Source organism: Dryas octopetala, chromosome 1 (genome assembly GCF_963921425.1).
Source record: "Dryas octopetala chromosome 1, drDryOcto1.1, whole genome shotgun sequence".
Taxonomy (NCBI): domain Eukaryota; kingdom Viridiplantae; phylum Streptophyta; class Magnoliopsida; order Rosales; family Rosaceae; genus Dryas; species Dryas octopetala.
The window spans coordinates 140,592-163,065 of NC_141366.1; the positions used below are offsets into that span (position 1 = coordinate 140,592).

The 22,474-nt window shown below is 35.8% G+C and overlaps 3 protein-coding genes across 6 annotated transcripts; 1 reads left to right on the forward strand and 2 right to left on the reverse strand.

Annotated features, from left to right (window-relative positions):
- Positions 1–2,529: 2,529 nt before the first annotated feature.
- LOC147295952 (YTH domain-containing protein ECT4-like) lies at positions 2,530–7,302 on the reverse strand. The gene is made up of 9 exons (XM_086243361.1): positions 7,066–7,302; positions 6,320–6,396; positions 5,911–6,067; positions 5,732–5,805; positions 5,005–5,607; positions 4,018–4,611; positions 3,724–3,936; positions 3,482–3,628; positions 2,530–3,328 (listed from the first exon to the last, which is right to left on the reverse strand). The coding sequence occupies exons 1-9, from the start codon at positions 7,091–7,093 to the stop codon at positions 3,089–3,091; spliced, it is 2,133 nt and encodes a 710-aa protein (XP_086099487.1). The 5' UTR covers positions 7,094–7,302; the 3' UTR covers positions 2,530–3,088.
- A 1,556-nt stretch (positions 7,303–8,858) lies between these two features.
- On the reverse strand, positions 8,859–14,696 carry UNE17 (Subtilisin-like serine endopeptidase family protein). 3 transcript variants are annotated; one of them, XM_086230143.1, is made up of 9 exons: positions 14,461–14,696; positions 12,214–12,308; positions 12,000–12,097; positions 11,720–11,884; positions 10,839–11,509; positions 10,442–10,509; positions 10,113–10,358; positions 9,923–10,037; positions 8,859–9,818 (listed from the first exon to the last, which is right to left on the reverse strand). In XM_086230143.1, exons 3-9 carry the CDS (start codon positions 12,073–12,075, stop codon positions 8,979–8,981), a joined length of 2,181 nt encoding a protein of 726 aa, XP_086086269.1. In that variant the 5' UTR covers positions 12,076–12,097; positions 12,214–12,308; positions 14,461–14,696; the 3' UTR covers positions 8,859–8,978. The 3 variants fall into 3 exon arrangements, with proteins under 3 accessions (XP_086086269.1, XP_086086268.1, XP_086086267.1); XM_086230142.1 differs by lacking the exon at positions 14,461–14,696 and adding an exon at positions 14,322–14,339; XM_086230141.1 differs by lacking the exon at positions 14,461–14,696 and adding an exon at positions 12,396–13,349.
- Positions 14,697–17,474: 2,778 nt separating this feature from the next.
- On the forward strand, positions 17,475–22,079 carry LOC147295954 (Protein kinase superfamily protein). Of its 2 annotated transcripts, none has more exons than XM_086235489.1 (6): positions 17,475–18,094; positions 19,187–19,494; positions 19,648–19,783; positions 20,523–20,659; positions 21,112–21,265; positions 21,495–22,079. In XM_086235489.1, the coding sequence occupies exons 1-6, from the start codon at positions 18,031–18,033 to the stop codon at positions 21,881–21,883; spliced, it is 1,188 nt and encodes a 395-aa protein (XP_086091615.1). In that variant the 5' UTR covers positions 17,475–18,030; the 3' UTR covers positions 21,884–22,079. The 2 variants fall into 2 exon arrangements, with proteins under 2 accessions (XP_086091615.1, XP_086091623.1); XM_086235497.1 differs by having other exon boundaries at positions 17,477–18,094; positions 21,142–21,265.
- The last annotated feature ends 395 nt before the right edge of the window (positions 22,080–22,474 follow it).

Genomic DNA, 22,474 nt, shown 5'->3' on the forward strand with positions numbered 1-22,474 from the left:
GTCAAATAACCTCTCTTTCTTTTTATTTTTATTTTTTGTTCCCTTTCTCCCTATTTAGGATTGTAAAAGTTGCTGAACATAAGAGGTGTCGGTGAAGTTGCCATCACCCATTGGGACTATGAAATTTGTAGATTGAGGGAGGAAAACCGTTAAGGGAGGGGGTGGGGTGGGTTTACTTTAAATTTTGGGTCCATTAACATACAGGTATTAGCATCTAAATTTATTAACCAAAACCACCCAAAGCCCCTTTCTTTCTTTGCGGGCCAACTATCACAATTCTATTATTCCTTTGCGGACACCACATCCACTGGATCCCCACGCTACAGTAAAGCTCATCTGCCAGCGCATTGTTTTGACGAAAATAGGGATAACAAAAATTAAAAATACATGCCGTGTCCTCACCAGCTGCAACATGCCAAAACACTAATAAACTGAAACTGCAAGTCAGCAACTCCAATAAACTGCAGTTTCAACTCTAATAAATTGCAGTTTCAGTTCACTTGCAGTTTCAGAAACTGCAGAAAGTTCACTTGTAATTCCAGAAACTGCAGTTTCAGTTCACTGTAAACTGCATAAACTGCAGTTTTTTATGCAGTTTCAGTTCACTTGCAGTTTCAGAAACTGCAGAAAGTTCACTTGTAATTCCAGAAACTGCAGTTTCAGTTCACTGTAAACTGCATAAACTACAGTTTTTTATGCAGTTTCAGTTCACTTGCAGTTTCAGAAACTGCAGAAAACTGCAGTTCTAGAAACTGCAGAAAAATGCAAAAAACTGCAGTTTGACTTAAAATGGCATAAATGCATAAAGAGAGAAGATAAACGTGAAGAGAGAAGAAAGAGAAAGAGAAAGAGAAAGACAAACAGGAAATAAAATGGCAATTGACCAGATTTCAAGATAAGCCAGCTAGCTGCAACTTACCTTGTTATTAAAAAAAACTAATTGGTGCACTAGAGAGTAAAAACAATAAGTAAAAGGTACCTTAGAGTAATTAATTCTTAAATTTTTTTAAAGATTTTGTTTTAGTTTTACCATTATTCAAGGATAAAATTTGTTTTAGATTTTACAAAAAATAATGGGAGTATAGATACCAATTTCAGGGATATCAATAGCAGCTCTCCTAAATGTTAGGGAAAAAACAAGTATAATGGATTGGAACAATAGTAGTTAGTTGAATTAAGCCCGTTTGACACTGTTTTTTAGAAGCATTTTTATTTAGTAGCGCTTATGTTAAGAATCACATATAAATTTTTATACAACTTCGAAGTTGTTCATGCAAAAACACTTGAAAGTACTTCTTGAAGAAACACATATCTCAAAAAACTCTTTAAAAACGCTTTTATAACTCAGAAGTATTTCTATTTATTTTTGTTAAACGCTACCAAAAGCACTTTTACTAATTTGAAAGCGTTTTTGACAATTTTAAAATCAATGCCAAACGTTAGAACAATAAGTAATTATTATATTAGTTTTAATTTTTAAATTTATTATTATAATTCATAAAATTAATAATAAACTAAAATAAAAAGTTATAAGTTATAATATGAATAGAAAATTTAAAATGTTAGGGGAAAATCGATAAGGTGGAGAATAGTGTTCATGGTAATATAATAACCTTAATTTTGAATTTGTTTAACATTTTTTTTTGTAGTTTAACAAATTTTTTTATTACAAGTATCATATGTGTATCTCATGCTTATCAAGAAATTTTTCTTTTAGCACAATATACATACAATATTTTTATTGTTTTTCTGTTTATGTTTTATTTTCTTTTTATAAGAGGCTTTTAACTAAAAATAGTTTAGTAGATTCAATTCATTGTTGAAAGTTGAAACTCTAGAAAACTAAGTAAAGGCTACTTTTATGTAATGAATTTCACATGAATTTTATTAGAATCTAACACCATGAATGTCTCGGCCCTTCTTGGGTACGGTGCATATAGAACGTCCATTTGTCAATTAGAAACTAGAAAAGGCAACGTAAGCGTGTATACAAAGAATTTGACGAGAAGCAATAGCCAACTTATGTAAAATGCTCTTAAAATATCATCTAAGTTATATAACAAACCAGAGAAAAAAGACTTGAGGAGGGCTTTTTGGGTACTCAGAGACCATAATGTAGATTGTGCATCCTTTGGTGATGGGATGTCAGTTATGGAGATTTATTTATTATGTATACACCCATGTAGACACAAACATAGTTGTTTATAGGCAGGTCCTTAGCCACAAAATGATAGCAAATTAGAAATAGCACTACACTTTCTTTGTTTTCCAGTTTGAACTTTGACTTAACTTAAGCGTGGATTAACCAGCCACTCTATACACAAACACTGGTGGTGATAAATAGAGCAAGTGGCAGTCTTGTTTCCATAATAATAATAATATTGTGATATGATTATAGGATAGCTAGTGGCACTCTTGCTCGCCTAAAAATATTCTATTCCAAGGAGATACGACATCTCTCCTTAGTTGCTGGCCACTTCAGTCTAAAAAAGACGAGATAAAATTATATAACATACGACGATAACAAGATGTAAAATTCTTAAACTGACTATATTGCAATATTTTCCCACCTTGCTTCTAGCTCACTTACAAATACAAGAGCAAACCTGCTCCGCAATGGAGATGATCTAGATTTACAGGACAGGAAATACCCAAACAAGTAAAGGGAAAAGATGAAAGAAAAATAAAACCCAGAAGAAAAAAAATTGAAAAAAAAAACATATTGAAAATATAAGAGCCACTGAATGAGATACCCTAAACCCAAAATCCTAGGCAATCAAAACCTGTTAGGAGCTTCAGCTGAACACTGTAAAAGAAAAAAGACCCCAAAGAAAACTCGGGTTGAAATTTAAAAAAGACTACCAAGACCCTAGCCTGCCTGCCTCAACATACACCAACTTCTAGATATTGACTTGCCATCCTCAACGAATTATTGACTATTTTCTAGCAAAGCAAGTGACAGTCATTGCGGCGGTGCAACAAGGAGAATTGGCCAGTAGTTTATGTCCTTATAATAATAGCAGCTAACTTCCAATGCAACCTTTCAAAGAGCACCGCGAGCATGGACCGCCGTTATGCAAGGCAGAGCCTAGCAACCATTTGCAACCCCATTTGTTACAACCCTCTTCTCTGACACAACTGCCTTAGCACCCTTTGGGGCATCTCCAGTTGCAATCGATCCATTTTCTGCAAGTTTCACTTCCTCCTCAGCATGCACTGCGGGAATCGATTCCTTGGTCACATCAGATGGAACCTCTGATGACTTTTGAGTTTTCAGTTGCCCATTTGCCACCTCTTTCTTCTCATCAATGGCCTTTCCTTCCCATACCTGCTTTGGTTTTTCAAAAGTAAAGGCAAATTTTAGGTGTTTTCAACTATTAAATATTTGTCCGCAAACAAACTACATAGCAGCAGCAGAAAACAAATCAACAAAAATGAAACATGACTAGAAAACATTAACAGGAATGAAGGGAGTATTTGCCTGTTTCTGAAACTGTTGTTGCTTAGCCTTCTTCTCCTGAATTGTCTTCTGGCGAGCCTCATAAAACCCAAAGTCATCCAAAATGCATGTTTTACTTAAATGCTCCTTGAATATTTTAATGATTTTAAGCCCTGGCTCCAGCTTGACCTTACATAAGCACATAAGATTAATATTCAGAAGGGTCAGGCCAAAAAAAAAATCAAAAGGGAAGAACAAGGCAGAATCAATGCAAGTAAAATTACCTCCTGAGTGTCCCTACTGTTTGTCACAGGTTTGTTCTCATTATTTTCAAGAGTGATGTGCTTCAACAAACTGTTAGGGACATCTTTAACAATATGCCACTTGACAGGGAAACAGCCATTCCATTTGTCTTGCTGCCAGTACTCTAAATTCTTGTTAAAATCAACAGGCCCCAACATCTCAGCAAGGCCAACAAATTGCCCACTGGTATTGACCTTAAAAAAGAAACCAAATAAATTACTAAAAATACAAGAAAAGCTTATGAAACTCCCAAGTCCTGGCAGCAAGATACTCACCGAGAAGAGAAGAAATATGGGGCAGTCGCCAGATTTCTCCTGAGCCTCCTGGTATGCTGCATGAAGCTTCTTGTTGCCATTTGGCGTGCTGGCCCAAACATTATACTTAATGCTCTTATGGACATCATCCTCACTGTATGACTTAATGACGAAGAATTTGGCATCAGTATAATCCTCTGCAAAATCTGCCCTGTTGTATTGTTCTCGGTCTGGAACACTTGTTTTATCCTTTTCCTCATCATTACTAAGATTAGTTGGCACATTCTGCCCCTTGATTGCTAATGCACTAGGGGCAAAACCCTTTTGGTTCTTGGCGCCCTTTGCACGAGGTCCCCTGTTAAGTTCATTTAAGCCATCCATGTTCTCATTACCATATCCATAGTAACCACCATTTCTTCCCCTAGGTTTATTATACTTGCTGTCAACAGCCAACCATGCACGTCCACTGGTTCGGGAATCATAACCATGAGATCCAAATCCCATACCAGATCTAACTGTGTTTCCATACTGACCATACAGCTTGTTCGGGTACATCCTATTTATAAACCCTTGAGCTGTACCCATTCCAGACATCGGTCTTGGGTGGTGCAAACCCTGTGGGATCAAATAAATGAAATTCACAAAGGTTAGTATATCTAATGTGAAAAGGTTGCAATAAAACACTAAATCTTAATAGTCAGACTAAACATTAACAAAACATTTATTAGCATCCTAAATAATCTGTTAACTTCAACCAGCTAAATGATATCCAACTTAAGACTTCCACTCCAATTACAAGATTTCAATTGTATAAAACTAGGCTAGACCCAACCTACAGGTTGACCTTGCATGTTTTCCAAGGCCAAAATAGAACCATCATGTCAGACAGCCTGATGACATTTCCAATGGTGATTACAGGGCATTTTCCATTATCAAATACACCATCTACATCCCAAAGACCACACAACCAAAAATTAAAACAATAAATTGAGGATGTGTAGATCATACCATGAAGTGGGAATTTGGACGGTAATTCTGATTCCTTGAAGATGGAATGTTATTGCCATTTGAGATTGAAGTAATTGTTGTACTTGTCACAGGTCTAGGCTGCCCATCTGAAAAAAGTGGGCCATCTAACCATGGAAGAGGCGAACGTAAGCCATCAAAACCAAATCTTGGGTCCTGGTATCCAGGAGTGGGAACACGAGCTGGCAAAGCACCCCTTCCATATGAACCATTAGAGTTGAAAGTCGAGTTTTGGTATGTCGGTAAGGGAGCTGACCCATTATTTCCTTTCACACTTCCACCATTTGCAATGCCATTTGCAATGCCATTTGCAATCCCATTAGCTGTTTCCACAGGTAGAGGCTTTTGGTCAGCAGCTACAGAGGTCGAGACCTCACTTTGTGGGGCAGCAGGACTGGGGTTGTACGGCCCACTGGTTGGAGTCAGCGGCTGGAAATAGGGAGGGTATTGGTAGTGTTGAGGCCCATATAACTGACCATCGTTTCCCATAGTTGGCACTGGGGAACCTGCTGGCGAATATGGGCCATATGGTGCATACCCATAACCATGGTGGTACATAAGAGACCCGTTATCCCCATAAACTCCCTAAAAACACAAATCAAATCAAATAAAAATTATAAATTTGAAACAATGAAATTACTCACATGAGACCCAAATCGAACACAGGCACCATGAGATCATTACCCCCAACAAGGAAAAAATAACTTACAGAAGTCATCTCTACTCCCTCAGGATTTACATATCTCGAGTAGTCATCCCACTCATTGCCAGTCCCATCATAGCCTACAAGAAATTCACAGGAACATCCATATCATAAGACGTGAATTTCAAGAACTTAGCAACCCACCAATAAACCAATCTCAAGCATAGAGTTCACCATCAACTTACCTCCATAATAATAAGCAGTAGACGGATACCCATTTGGGAGATAGCATATCGATGGGTCCATGAAATCAGGTAACAATGGGGTCACAGAGCGCTCTGATGGAATCTGACCATTTGCAGCATTGCCAGAATCAATGGACCCATACTGATTAACAGAAGGCTGCATGGAAAAGGAAATTAACCTTAGAATAACATATCAGATAAACCATTAAATGTTTCAACATGCAGTTTGAGAATACTTTTCATGTTCCAATTAACATCAGCAAACAATTATCTTTTCTTTTAGGTCCCAGACAATTATCAATACAAATCAAGAACTGTAAAACAGATATTATAATCAAAACACAATGTGATAAACAGTAAGTCAAAATAGTATAGTATATACATTAAACTACTAAAAAATGCATAGTACCTTCTTGGTAGGCTCAGGAATTTCCAGGGTCTTGGTTTGAGAATCTAATGACAACTTCTGTAGCAAATCTGCTGCTTCTAAAGATAACAAAAGGTAAAGGAAACACATACTTTTGGGAAAGAAAAAATCAACATCTAGTTGAAAGTATCCGTTACACTGCACATATTGTAATTAACATACACAATCAAACAATAAAAAAAAGTGAGTCTCGACCCTGAAGCAGGGGCCATAATTTGAACGTAAGGGTAAAAATCCAATACTCAATTTCAATAACTCAATCCACAACTTACGGGTAAAAAACCCCAGCGAAAACGGAAAAGACACAGAATCACCTAATATGAAACCGTCGATTCAAACAATCTTTCAGAAAATTACTCACTAAACAAAACAAAAAAAGAAATTATCAAAGTCGATGCATATCCGTTTCCAATAATTGAGCAAAACTATAAGAGTAACTTCAATATTTACGAACACAAATCCATGCAAACAGCACACAGCCATAAATTTCCAGACACGTTCTAAAAAACCACAAATCAACCTAAAAATCCTGAGAACCAAAACAAAGAATCTCAAACACAAAAGTCATACTGCGATCTACACGTTCAACATAAACCAATAACAGCAAAAGCATAGAAGATCCAGTTTGATCCAAAACCAATCACAGAAAAACAGATCCAAATAGAGGTAATCCAGATAGGAAAAACCAAATACAAAGTATACACATATGGTTAAATAGATTAGGATACGATCCGCGGGAGGAGCAACGGTGGCCATGGCCGTGAATTGATAGCTAGATCTTCTACGTCTCCTTCTTTATCCGAAGTGATACTAAAAAACCCTAAATCTCAGAGAGAGGTAATTGGGGTTTTAGCCAACGGAGAGAGAAAACCCTAAGTCTAAGAGAGAGAGAGAGATACTGAGTGAAAGAAGGGGGAACAACGGGTCTCACAGCCGCCAAGGGTTTGGGTTTTTGGAAAGAGAGGGTTTTGTTCATCCAAAAGCGGTGATTCAAATAGCACCACGGCTCCTCTTCAGCACTCTCGTTTTATTACCTGCGGGTCACTTTGTGAGCTCATCGAGCGTCTCCTATTGGACCATATTTCCACGCGGCGATTAATGACTGGATACTAGAATGTCCCTTTCGGTCTTTTGGTCAAGCTGAAATCTCATTGGCCAGTGAGATGGTTTTGGGTTCCCACTTTTTATTCTGACATTGGGAGGAGTTTGGAAACCCTAATTACAAAAGGACGGAGATGTCCCTATCCACTCGGGCATGTGGCAACCCTACTTTGGCTCTATGCTTTGCTTTTACTTGGGGTGACTTTTTGTGTCATGGGCATTCTGGGGATTATACCCAAGACCGCTGAATTTTCCAAGGATCTCCTTGAATAATTATAAACCCTTCAATTTACAGCTACCTTTTGATCTTTAGTTGAATTTACCAACACCCGTTCGTGTACATTATGAGCTGTGAATTTTTTGTTTTTTTAGAAGAAGGGTGATCAAACTTAGAACCTCACTCAACATTAGGAAAAAATATATCATTATACTTACAGTTAGTTGATTATGAATTGTGAAATTAAATAAGCTAAATTATGTTTTATATTAAGGATGGCAAAATTCATTGATTTTGCAGGACTTTGCCCCGATGGGGGATATGGAGATAATATTCTAAGACTTCATATATTCATCTAAATTAATAAATATATTATACATTTAGGAGCGATTTAGAGCTATTTTTTCGGTTTCACCATGCAATGCGATATCATAATCTGAATTGTGTATTTTTTATGGTCAACTTCAAAAATGATCTTATCAAAAACTTAACCAAATTGAAATTTGATTATACATATATATTTATATGTTTATTTTTCTTTTATCTGAATGGCATTAATTTATGATTCAATGTTGTTATAAACTTATAATAAACTATGGTGTGTGGTATTGTATTTTATATATACCACATTATGTATTTATATTGATTCGTAAACATTTTGATAAGAAAAAAAATGTTATTAAAGAAATGTACGGGTCCTTGTGTACCCGGAGGGGCATGGTTGGCAATGGGCTAATGGCAAACACGATTATGTAATTTTTAGTGTACTTATCATTTTTTTTTACATTTCGCTTTCTCACAATTTTCATCATTTTAACTAACTCCAAATTTTTTCAAAACAATGTCCAAGTCATTTAAGCTTGATTATACTTAATTCATTATAGTTCTAATTTCACAAATCTATATAATTTGTTGAAAATTTTCAATATGATTCGAATTTATAATTAGGTAGTGTGGCCTCGGCACAAAAAACACAAAACCTATGATAAGGTGGGTTTGTTTTTCAAAAATTGAGTTTATTTATCATAAAGGGTTGTAAAATAGGCTTTAAAATCATCTGCTTAAAAATAAATAAAAATACATTATACATATCCAAAGTTAGCAATCAAAAGAAAGATTTCGCCAATTACTTAGGTCGAGTAGCCATGTAAGCTTGCTTGGGTTACAAGTTCCAACTGAATGTATCCTTATAACTAATTGCAATTGAAAAACGGTAATCTTATTCAATATTCCATCTAAAAGAAAAGGAAAAAACAAGATAGGCAGATAGGCATTAGGAAAGTTGCATAGCAAAAGCTTGGATCATATATTATATAGCTTGTTTTAAATTGTGGAAGTCTGAGTGATGGAATCACCGGAGTAGTCGCCATCATGTTGATATTGATGGGTAGTGTTGAGAGATACAAGCAATGGACTCCTAACCTTGTGGAAGCCATCGGACCACACAATTTCTCCAAAATCATATCTCCCTTGCGACTTCTTGTGTGGTTTGAGGGTCACATAATATGTGTTTTCTTCCTTGAACCACGAGAAGATTAAAATCCTTGGCCATATGACTACCTCTACTCCATGAGGCTCAGAAATGGCAGCAAAATATATGGCATTCTTATTGTTGCCCACATTACGCACGCTTCTTTTGATTGTGACAGTGGATTGGAGATTGGAAACTGTGATTGAAGGGTAGTTAAGATTGGAATTTGATTGAGGCAGCTGTGGACAGCTTGGTTTTGGCATTGAAGTAGAGCAAAGAAGAATCCTATTGATTTGGTCTTGGGTGTAGCCAATGTTGCAGAGGAAGAGAATGTAGTCAGTGGTTTTCATGTCGTAGACAAGGCCTGGGTCCATTGCTTTGATGGGGTTTATGTGGCCAGCACCCAAGTCAAAAGGGTCAGAGGGTTTCATGGATCCATCTGCTAGAATGGTGTCAGAGGATGTGTCCCTGGTGTATGCTGTGGTCATGAGAGCAGATTTAATGGCTGCAGGAGACCAACTTGGATGTGCGGATTTGATGAGGGCAACCACTCCAGACACATGAGGGCATGACATTGATGTTCCTGACTGAAAATTCCACTCCACAGACCGTTTATCATCGACTGTCAAAGTTGGAGATGTTTCAGTAGGCCATGCTGCTAATATGTTTATCCCTGGTGCACTCATGTCTGGCTGCACTTATTGTATATTTCATATCAATTAATCAATGCTTTTTTTATGGGGAACAGACAAATTTCACATTTGGGTGACATATATACCGTATACACACACTTTACCTTGAGAATATCAGGTGCAAGTGAGCTTGGGCCTCTTGAAGAGAAGTATGCAATTTTAGGGGCTGGTGACTTCCCTATAACAGTTTTACTTGCTTCTATCTGCACTACAGGTTTCCTGCACATCTTAAAACCCCATAACATAAGTTGACAAGCGGCTTCAAAGAAAACTTAATTTGGTTCACTGACTTACGTGGGAGATTGAGCAAGATAGTGCTTCATTTGAGTCCCCTGTTGAAGGTTGACATGGACTGAGGGGATGATGTCAATGGCTATCTGCCTTGACATTCCTGCTTCCACAAAGATCAAACCTGTTGCATTGGCTCTCTTGGCACCTACTTCTGCCTCGTCTATCTCCTTTGGTCCTATGCTTGAGAAGCATAGGATTACTCTCCCTGCAGCATTTTTTGATTTTATCCAATTCTCTGCCCTGCAAACCCTGCACAATTATTAAATAATATAATTATATCAACTAGTTTATATTAAAATCACATTGCTAGCTAGTTAGATAGACAGGTTTACCCATTAACAAAATATGTGGTCGCATCTGCCAATTTTGCCTTAATAGGTGTGGTAATAAAGCTCTCTCCCTGTACAAACAAAATGGAGTCTACTGAATCAATGATCAGCTAGTAAACTACCAAAATGATTATAAAGAAATGATTATGGTTGTGACCCCACTGCCACTCCTAAATTCCTAATTATATATACTATCACCATAATTGAACAAGACTGACAGCCAAAGCCGTACATAATACTTTCAGTACTTGTTAATTATTGGGGGATAATTCATATATGTAATGCCATAATCCATCATATATATATATATACATATGTTGAATTAGAGAAACATGTAGAGAAAATAATAATTAATTAATCAATTAATGTGATGAACCCATATATGCATATATATAATTACCATGACAGAGAGTTTATTATCTAGGAGTATCCGGGTCGGAAACATTCTATCAACAGAGGAGGCAGCTACACAAAGTCCCCATGGAGCCACATTTGTGACCTGTGATGGATCTGGTCCTTCATTACCTGCAGAGAACACCACAGTAACACCCAATTGCATTGCATGAAATGAACCAATGGCAGCTTCTGATACAAACAGTGGCAACAATGGTGGTTTTGATCCAAAAGATGCTGAGATTACATGAACCCCATCATCCAAAGCATCATCAAAAGCTGCAAGAATGTCTGCTTCACAGCACTTGCCATCATAATTGTATCCCCAACAAACTTTGTACACTGCCACACGAGCCCTTGGCGCTCCACCCCTGGCAGTTCCCTGTGCCAAACCAAAGAAACTTGCATTAGTGGATATTGAACCCACTGCTGTTGAGGCTGTGTGTGTCCCATGACCCAGAAAATCTCTGGCTGATCTATATTCTGGATTGCCACTCATGTTTAGTGGCCCGTATTCTTGTTCAAACCCTTTGAGGTAGTAACGAGCACCAATTAGCTTCCGGTTGCATGCTTTTTCTGCCTCAAACATTTCTCCTTTAACACACATTCCCTTCCAAGTTGAGGGGATAGGCCTCATCCCGGGCTCTTCGCGGAAACTATCTGATTCAGGCCATATGCCTAAATGATCACCAAAACACACATACACAAAAATTAAGATATAGTCGATCATCTGAGACTCTCAGCTAGAAACTACTATCGAAATGTTGACAAACTCCAACTGAAACTGATTAGGTTGGAAACTGGAAAGTGAACCCTTTAAGGCTTTAAGAAAATTAATTATATATGGCCAAAGATATATAGACCATGGAGTAATATCTAGTAAAAGACCTGTATCAAAGATCCCAACAATGATGTCTTCACCATAGGCTTGTTGCAATGGAGTGGCTGCAGTGCTACTACTACTGCTCAAGGTAAGGCCCAAGAAGTCCCAACTTCTTGTTGTGTGCAACCTCAGTGTCTTGCTTTTAAACACTGATATCACTTCTTCCATCTCTGCAATTAAATTTAATATTAATCTGAAATTAATTAAGCTTACTTAAAGGTGCACTATTCATCTCTTTAACAAAACAGCATAAAAAGCATGAAAATTAAGAAAAAATTAGCTTACTAGCCAAGGTGGTCGCTTGAGATGAATTGAGCTTTGCTGAAAACCCTGAGAAACTATGCTTGTAGCTATAAAGCATGGAACGCTTGACATCTTCTTCACTAAATATAATGAATGCAAAGAGAGAAATAAGACCTAGCTAGCGAAGTGATGATGACTGAGAAAATGGAATTTGAAGTGCTATATATGAGAAGAACAAAAACAAATTAAAGAGAACCTTTCAAAAACTTTGGAAAGGAGTTGAACATGGTGTTTTGAAGTGAGGTGAGGATCATGAATATTATAGCTGATCCCCAAATAGACTATATACACCTGCATAAACCAGAAAATCAGAGTAAACAGCAGTAATAATTAGAAAGGGAACAAGAAAGGTGAAGCACTTTTGGGTAAAAAAGTTACATGAGATGTGGAAGTAGAGTGAATAAAATAAAGTGAAAGTGAGAGGAATAGGCCCCAAAAACACAGAGAATTAGTAGCCATTGTCTCCTAAGGAAGATTCACATGGTTGGTTGGGATTAAATAGAGCTGTATTAAGGGCTGACTTATGATTTCCAAGTGGGTGGCTTTCCAAACAATGCTTATAGTGCGTGTGTTCCAAGGCTTTCAAAGCAACAAGAACACTGACATAGCCTCGTCCATGATGATATTTTCTCTTCCAAGCTAGCTAGATAGTTGCCAGATTAAAATGAGGCTATAAGCCTTTCTACTCCCTCTCTCTGTGTCTGTCTCTGCCCCTTTGCCCCCAATATTGTTTTTGAACATCTGTATAGTACTTCCCCTATTATACTATCTACATCTTACGCAGGATTGCAAACCTCCATCATAGTTACAATGCATGTGGCCTTCATCATCATACTAGCTATAGATTGATTTATTTTTCCTGTCTTCTTTTGCTTGTAAACAAATCAGTAAAAATATGTATGCATGGTAAGTACTGCATTACTTTAGTTTCAACAATTTTTAAGAAAGGATGCACATAAGACCTAGCTATGATCTCTACAAATTGTCCTAACTATCAGTGCATATTATCTTTTTTTAGTAAGTTGTTGAAAATGAATCTTATCCTTGACAGAAAAATAAAATCTAGAGTTATAGTACTGTTTTAATGCATGTTACTGTGAAAGAAAAAATAATTTTACATATGACTTGGCATTACCAAGATAAACACAATAGCAATATTGTGTTTTACTTCTTTTTGAAGGTTGCAACCCTTGTTTTTTGGGTTCTGCTTCTAAGCTACTGTCTATAGTACCTGTATATTGCTAATTTATCCTGGTTAGCTAGCTTAAAAAGGTATATAGACTACTTGAGCATGCATCACTTATACCTCACAAGCTTGCATAAACACATCTATTCCTAGTGTTGCCCCAAGCTATGCTCTCTTTAAGTAGAATGATTTAGGGGTTTATACTTTATTATAATTCATTCTTTTCTATTTTCAATTCCTAATGGTAATCTGCATAAAAGACATAAAATTCATACAATGCCTAGGATGTACATCTATTGCAAGAGGATCAAGCTTCATCTATAGAGCATGCATGTAATCTATACAATGATGGGATTTTATTCTTTGAAGAAATACCAATTTGACTAGAAGAAGCAAGCTTACGGTTAATCAAAATCATTGTTATTGGCAAAATGTTTCCCACCACCTTGCGTAAATTGAGTCTAGATTTCTTGCGTAATCGAAGGTTTATAATCAAGAAACTAAGACTTTCGAAGCACGATTCAGCCTTCCAAGTTTACATCATAAGTCTTTTTCCATATGAATGGTAAGAACTTGCTTTATTGATAGGCATCCTCATCCTTAGTAATCTATTATTGCATCTCCATGGCATCATAATATGATTGAAATATAGCATACATCTAGTTTGCTTTGATAAGCAGGAATTTCAAGTGCTGCATAAAGATATATCTTACTTGTAACATTAAAAAGTTACTTAAATTGTATGGTTAAGATCAGTTCACCTTATATTTGATGTGATATAAAGAATGTTAGACAACCTCATTAATCCCATTTATTTATTCTCTGACTTACCTTGTATAGCTCTCTCTAGTCAACTCTCTTAATTGTAAATCCCAATAGTTTAGGCTTAATTCTTGTATTTGTTTTATTCACTGATTTAGTCCTGATTTAGACCTAGACTGTATCTATTTAATCATACCTCCAAGAGAGAAGAATACATCAGAAATTCCCAAACTTTCAAAGAAAATGAAGAAAAGATTGCTGCAGTGTTAGCATATCATATTTTCATATCCAATTGTATATTTTCAAGTTTAAATATGTACTTTGTGGAGAATCATATATATATGAATATGGCTTACACTGCATTTCATATGCTTGTAGATAAGTATTTGAAGTGATTCAATAGAAAAGAGATATCATCTTACTTCTAGCCAGAGAGAAGTTGAAATGTAGAGCCCTATCAAGGCTAACTTAGAGATTTTCTGTAGAGTCACTTACCCTTGCAGTTCTTTTATAACGTAAAATGACAAAGAAGAAGACATTGTACAATGACAATTTTGAAGTCTTTTCCAGAGGAAGTTGTTGAACAGAGGTATACAATTAATAAAGGGCAAGTGCAGATGAGCCTTTTATCTCCTGCAAAAACAAAATTAAGGAGTTGAAGCATGTGTTTGTCTGATAATAGCTAGCTAGCTAGCTAGCATAAATAAACTGGTGTGCTCTAAGTAGCTGCATGGCTTTTAGGGATTCAACAAACAAAACAAGTCATGAAGATGATCTCAAATATCAGGCAATGACTGGTTTACCCCAGCTCAAGCTTGATAATTGCCAAAAACAAATTAGCATGCTGCTGTCTTTTTGCAGGGATGGGACCAATTTCTAATCAAAGCATTCAATTAGGCAACAGGAGCAAATAGATGCAACTTGAAAGTAGTATGTAGTGATTAACTTCAAATAGTCACTGTATTAGTGGAGAGTGCTTAAAAATTGTATGGTAATACCCCTCATTTTATAATTATCTGTCTCTAGGTACATTTATGTTAATTAGATTATGATTAACAGACACTTGTATATTATTCATCAATTATATGCATAAATGGTTATTAATTATATAAACCATTATTTATGATCAATAGATAAAGACCAATGATATTGACTCCACGTGTGGTAGCGCATGCGTGAGAAAGAGAGAGAGAGAGAGAGAGAGAGAGAGAGAGAGAGGCAGAGAGGTGGTCAGCTTGGTTTCCCCTATCCATGTCAATCTGTGGTCACCATCTATCTCCAGGGCTTTGTAGTAAAAAACAGAACAAGAAAGGGCATGCTGCATGCACCATATATGATATATGTTGATCATGAGGTTGTATTGGACCCACCATTCACTAACATGAACCTTCCTTTTCCACTTTGACTTCTCCTTGGCAAAGGCAACTAGTGCTGCTGAATTAAAGAAGCACCCTCCAGGCCTCCATCACAACAATTACAATCAGAATAATATATATCAAACACTCTGTCATCTAAATTAAGCTTCTGAAGCTGCCTGTCTATATATGTATATGTTCAGACTTTTAGAGTGATTAACAACTTCAATTTGCCAACTATGGTTAACTTAAGTATATATTAATTTCAAATGTATATTACATATTATATATATATTTAAATAATATCATACATTTTCTTGTCCTTTCTGTCGAAGTCATTACACACACAGAGTGGCTATGTAGTTTACGCGTGCATCAATGTCTGCCTTACATATACGGATATACCACTCATTACTTTAAAAAAGACCAACTGGACAAGGATTGATTCGGTTAAAAGCTGTTGCTCACCTCTAGAATTTGTATATATCCCTCGTTTCCTTGACCTGATAGTTTATTTCACATTGGAAATGTCAAGATATATATTATTTTGGATCTCTTTACAAATTAATTGATTTTGAATTGAATGTTATAATTGTCACACTTAGCTAGTCATGACTGTGATGCTTTGTTAAAAATTATATATACAAGCATGAAGCACCCTTGAGCAGAAGACTTTTGTAGCCACCACCTACATGCACCAGCTGCAGAAACAATGATTTCCTTCCATTAAGTACTCCAACAGATATAATGCACTACTACCTAAAAACTAATTAAAGTTTACCAGCCTCTTCAAAATATTTGTAAGTTTCACATACAAGATATATTAGCCATCTTCAATGTGATAAGAGGCAAAAAAAAAAAAAAAAAGGCTAACGCAATCAAACAAACTGTGCATGACACAAAAGTCAAGAATTTTGTTATCGATCGAAACAAAATAAATTGATAAGACATCTTCTTAGAGAACTTGCATTAAATTTGGTGAGAGTTTGTTACACCTATCATATTTCCTAGGTCTTCTATATAGAGGAAGACAAAATAGAGTAATAGATTATTAGCAAACAAAAAAATATATAAACGCCCCTCTTGTCTTTATATCTCAAATCATGTGAGCCAAGATTAGAGGAGAAAGAAATAGTTTTTTGTTCATGATAATGAGGAGAAAGAAATAAGTTGGCAAGAATAGCAAGGAAAAAGGTTAAACAAATATTTGCTACAAGATTTTTTTCTTTAATTTATTTTGCAAATAATAGCACATTATCATTGTAGACTACTATGCACTTTTCTATGTTGACATAAATGTTTTTCCCATTACTATATATGCTACAATACCTTTTCTGTAAAACGTTTTAGTACTTTTTCAGCGAAGTAGGGTTTTTATTGTAGATTGCAGTGTGATTTTGGTCCGTACTCTAAACAATTTAACTCGTTATGGTACATTAACTAACACTGGGGTATATTTCTTCTACCCTTGACAAATTTATATGCACATTTCTTTCCTTTATATGGATAATGGAATATTATCTTACAGTTGAATTGACATGTACAGAGAACAAAAGAGTACTTACGAGGTGATCCAATACCCATATTTCAAGCTGATAGGAACTAGGAAGAAATTATAAATGTTGCTACACACGTGCGACCTTATTAGTCCATTCAGAAATCAACCAATTTTAGCATTACTGTTGCAGATGTGATATACAGTATATATAATAATTGTCGATATATAATTGGGACCAAAAATCCCATGTTTTTTTTTGGCCAATCAAAAATCCCAAGATTAACAGCTGTGATGTCAGATATATTTTATGCTTATGGGACAATTTAATTATCCACTATAAATTCTATAATATTCCAAAAGTGGGTTGATCTATATCTTTACTATCATAAAGCTAGAAAAAAAGTTTAATGTTACATGCTTCACAAAAAATGATATTATCTAAATTACCCTTCATTTAACAAACAATATCATAAAAAAACTAATAAATAAGGATATAGTTGTAATTTGAAAACTATATAACAAAATACAAAAAAAAACACAATATAAATGCCAATTGACACGTGCTCCGCATGTGCCAAGAAGCTAGTATTAATAATGCACACATAAATTGTATTGATACTCCCATTAGAATTTTATGAAGAATGAATGTTAGGTAGGGTTGCAGCAACTAAAGATGCAACTAAAGAGCAAGCTTCCCGCTATTGGGTAATAGTGTAATACTAATGGAGTGGCAAAAAATAAGGAAGAGGGAAAGAGTGAAAGACATACATATGGGCTAAGGGGGAGGGAGAGCGAGAGAGAATGTGGAGAATGATGGAAAAAGATTGGTGGGAATTGAAATCCACCATATATGCGCACTACGAAGAAAGCAGATTATATATTTTTGAATCAAAACAAAAACCCCCGACTATGTGGGCCCATTTCTGCCATGGCCAAGAACCAGCACCCACCTCGACCCCTCAACCCCTCACCCCATCATTACCATCAAGAATTCTCTCTTACTCTTTCTCGCAGTCATCAACAAACAAGTCCCACAACAACAATTCCCCATTCTCTTACTCTCTGTCTTTGTTTTTGAAATTTCCTTTTCTTCTTGTCTTCTCTTTTTAGTTGGGTCTAATTCATCTTTCTGAAAGACTGACATAACCTTCGTTACGGTGATGGGTGGTTGGTGAGGAAGTGGGCTTTGGGTTTGTTTCTGGTTTTGGTATAATGGGGAATTGTTGGTGCAGGTGGGAGCCTTCAGTTTACAGAGTCTCATCCAATGCAAAGTCAGGTTGGTCCTCATAAATCTTTCTTTTAATTTATTTTTCTGTAAATGGGTTATAGTATATTTTGTTTTTGAGATGGGTTTGTGTTTATGTTCTTTTCGTAGATTAGTGAGAGATTAGAGTTTTACTTTGATCAAATTATCATGCTCTGTTTTTCTCTGTTTTGAATCCTCATGTATACTTAGTGAGAGTTTATTGGATTGTGTCTTGTTTCTTCCTCATACAAAAATTCATCACATAATTCATTGATTAAATTGATATTTAGATTCTCTTATGAAGTTGGAGATCGAGGTTCCAATTTCAAGAGTAATTTCGATCTATATATATATATATATAGATCGAAATAGAAAACTTTCTCTACTTTTCTAATCCTCATCAGTTTTTGCTGTTATCTAAGTAGGTAAAAACTTTTTTTTGTAGGATTCATTTTATGATCTTATGTATTGAGAGGACAAATAAATGAAAAGAATATGCTTTTTCACTTTTTTTATATGGCCCTTAAAGGTGATAGATTTACCTTTCTTGTAGGAAGTGGATACTCCTCATTGTAGTTCCTTGATTCGTATCTTTATAGTCTATTCACTTTACTGAGTTTCTGAAAGTATATACTTTTTGTTTCAATATTAATTTTTTTCCCTTTCTATGAACTTTTATTTATATGTCCTTTACTTCGAGGAAATTAGTAATCTTTTAACTTCCTTATGGCTCATATTACAATTTTCATAGATTTTTCTTTTCCCTCTTGTATAAATTGTCACTAGAACTGACTTGCATAGGAGATTAAAATATTACACATCTTGTTGGTGTAAAATATTCTGTGCCAGTCTTTCTTTTATCTCTTCATCACTATAGTGGAGTTTTCTACTTTTATTGATTTAGAGTATTGATCTTTGTTTGCAAAGGAATTTAATTTTACCTCCAAAAATTTGATTGTGCATACCGCTATTCTGAGTGGGATTTTTTTTCTTTATCCTCTTAGTTCTTTATTTAGGGTTCACTTTCAAGTTTGTCATGAAGGGAAAAAAAACTTTGATGTTTGCTTTTTGTTGGATTGAATGGTTGGATGTGTGATATTATGCTCTCAACTTTTCTTTTAGAGTCCCCAAAAGACCAGAGCCCCTCAGTGAATCCTAGGAAAAATGATAGTAAGTTACCATCAAATCCTGAAGAAGTTGAGATCCTACGTCGTGATTCAGCTGCAAATCCATTGATTGCATTCACATTCAACGAACTGAAGTTAATCACTGGGAATTTTAGGCAAGATCGTATGTTGGGTGGTGGGGGATTTGGAAGTGTTTATAAAGGGTTCATTACTGAGGATTTAAGAGAGGGGCTCGCTCCCCTTCCAGTAGCGGTCAAGGTTCATGACGGTGATAACAGTTATCAAGGGCACAGGGAATGGCTGGTAAGCTTTGTATTCTATCTTTTAACCCGTTACTGATCAAAGAAAAGAAAAGGATTTCAACATTGTGACAAATGTAGGTTTGATCTTTTCTTTCTCTAGGCTATAGATGTTTCCAAATTATGTCAGGTTCATTAAGAGCTTTGTGCATTCTAGGCAGAAGTCATATTTTTGGGGCAGCTTTCTCATCCAAATTTGGTAAAACTCATTGGATATTGCTGCGAGGATGAGCATCGGGTGCTGATATATGAGTATATGGCTCGGGGTAGTGTGGAAAACAATTTATTTTCAAGTAAGTAACAAAATATTTTCTATCACTCTTCTTCTATATTGAGTTCAAAATATTTTTCTGATTGATCTTAAATGCTAAGAGAATAATGGACAAAAAAATGATTTTGGGGAGGCAAAATATAACAATGGCAAAGCATGATTGACCAGGCACAAAGATTTGTTCATAAATTCTGAAAACCCAAGCTGTAGGATGATCATTCTTTGATTGTTGACATTGCAGGATTTGGAATGAACATATTAAGAATTGGTTCTTTTTTGTCATAGGATTTGAAAGCGATTAAAAGAAAGAATGACCTAAAAAGTTACAGAAATGATGTCTGGAACTTTTGTCAAATGTCATTTTCAAGGTAAAAGGAAAAGATAAACGCCGGAAGGTGACAATGTATGGTTCTACAATTTATTGATATCTCAGTATCAGTATGGATCTGTTGATAGTTGCCTTCAGCTAGAAATGACCCCTATAAAAGATGACCTCTGATGGGCCCCAAAAGGGCATTTACAGGAGTTCGTCTAATTTCCAAATTGTTATGCGAAAAATTTAGTGGTTTAAGTTGTTATGGGAATATCAAAATATGAAAATGAAAAATAAAAGAGCAAAAAGAAAGAAACTTGTTTCGAGACAAACCCTGTATTTTGTGAAACCTGAACAATTTATCCTGTTAAACGTTAATTGGTGAGTTTGGTGGGCCTATTATTAATAATGTACTCACATGCATATTTCCTCCATTTTTTTTTTTCAGGAGTGCTGCTTCCTATGCCATGGTCCATAAGGATGAAGATTGCATTTGGTGCAGCTAAAGGACTTGCTTTTCTCCATGAAGCTGAGAAACCTGTGATCTATCGTGATTTTAAGACATCTAACATTCTGTTGGATCTGGTTGGTATACTTGATAATTTTTTTTTCATTTAAAAAAAGAGAGAATAAATTAAATCACTTGGACTCATTGATACAAATAGTGAGGGGGTCAGTGCTTTGGGGTGATGGTTGTGATATTGATGGTAATGCTAATATATAAAGAATGCATGGAGAATTAGATTACCAAGGGTTAGCTAGTCATGGATGGAGAACAATTTCGAGCATGAGAAAGCCACATTCATCCATTCTTTGTGATCCACTCCAACTTAAGTTCTAAGTAGGGAACAATCCAATGTCCATATCAGTTGCACTGGTCTAGGATTGGATTTTCATATTTATCCAAGTACGAATGATATTCTCTAAAGCGGTCATAAAGAAATTCATGGATTGATGGAATGAGCTAACTTGAATAACTGTGGCATGGATTATCATTGTTCTGCTGAGTAATTACAGTTCACTTGCTAAAACTTAAGGTTGCACATTCTTTGCATACCCTACAACAGGACTACAATGCAAAGCTCTCTGACTTTGGCCTTGCAAAAGATGGACCAGTGGGGGACAAATCTCATGTTTCTACACGCATAATGGGGACATATGGATATGCTGCACCTGAGTATATCTTGACAGGTAAGTCCTCCTATCACAAAGACACATTTTTTCGCATTAGGAACTAGGAAGGTCTTTGGGAACCATGTGGAGATGAAGTCCTTCCATTAATTTTGTTCCCCATTAACATCCAAAACCAAGATTGTATTGTTAAAATGACATTTGAATTCATTCATGTTGGGCATTGATGGCTATTACAAGTCATTCTCTAGAAGTGATGTAATTACTATCTATCTGTCTATCTGTGCAGGCCATCTAACTCCTAGAAGTGATGTTTATAGCTTTGGGGTTGTTCTTCTTGAACTTCTGACGGGAAGAAAATCTTTAGACAAGTCACGACCAGCTCGAGAACAAAACCTCACTGATTGGGCTCTCCCCATGCTGAAAGAGAAGAAGAAGTTGCTCAACATCATTGATCCAAGACTAGAAGGAGATTATCCTATTAAAGGAGTTCACAAGGCAGCAATGCTAGTTTATCATTGCTTGAATCGAAACGCAAAAGCAAGGCCTTTAATGCGAGACATTGTAGATTCTTTGGAACCTCTGCAGGTTTATGATGAAGTTTGTGCTGAAAAAACTGTAACAGAGATTCGCCAATTTCCGGAGGCTGAAATTAAAAGAAAAGAAGTTTCACTGTAACTGACATCACATAATTGGTTTGTTTAGAAAGAGAGTTTTTGCACTGCATTAGATAGCCTCATTTGTGTGTATCTGGAAAATACGGCTTCTTTTGTTTATAATTTTTGGTTCTGGGCTTGTGATGATATTGGATTATTGTAATTTGGCGTAAATATATCAATCTAAAAGCCAAATGTTGTATGTTGTTGATAATTTATAGGCCAGTGCTAATCCGACCACCCTAAACTGCTGAGTTAACTATCCTATTTCAAAATTTCAACTTTACCCTTAAAACAAGAAATTTCAATTTTGTTCGTCGGATCATTCAACAGTTATTTACCGAAATATTTATGGTTATTGGACAGTTATTTGCTGAATATTGGTGGATTATGCGGTGGATAACCACTAAATAAAAATGAAAAAGGTATTCGACAGTTATCTGTCAAAATATTTGTATTTATTCGACACTTATCTGGCGAACATTGGTGGATGTTTCGATAAATGACCACCGAATGAATCTAAAATATGTTAAGATGGTCAATTCAACAGTTAAGAGTGGTCTAATATATAAGCTGCCACCCGCTCCTCCACCATCTTTTATTTCTTTTACTT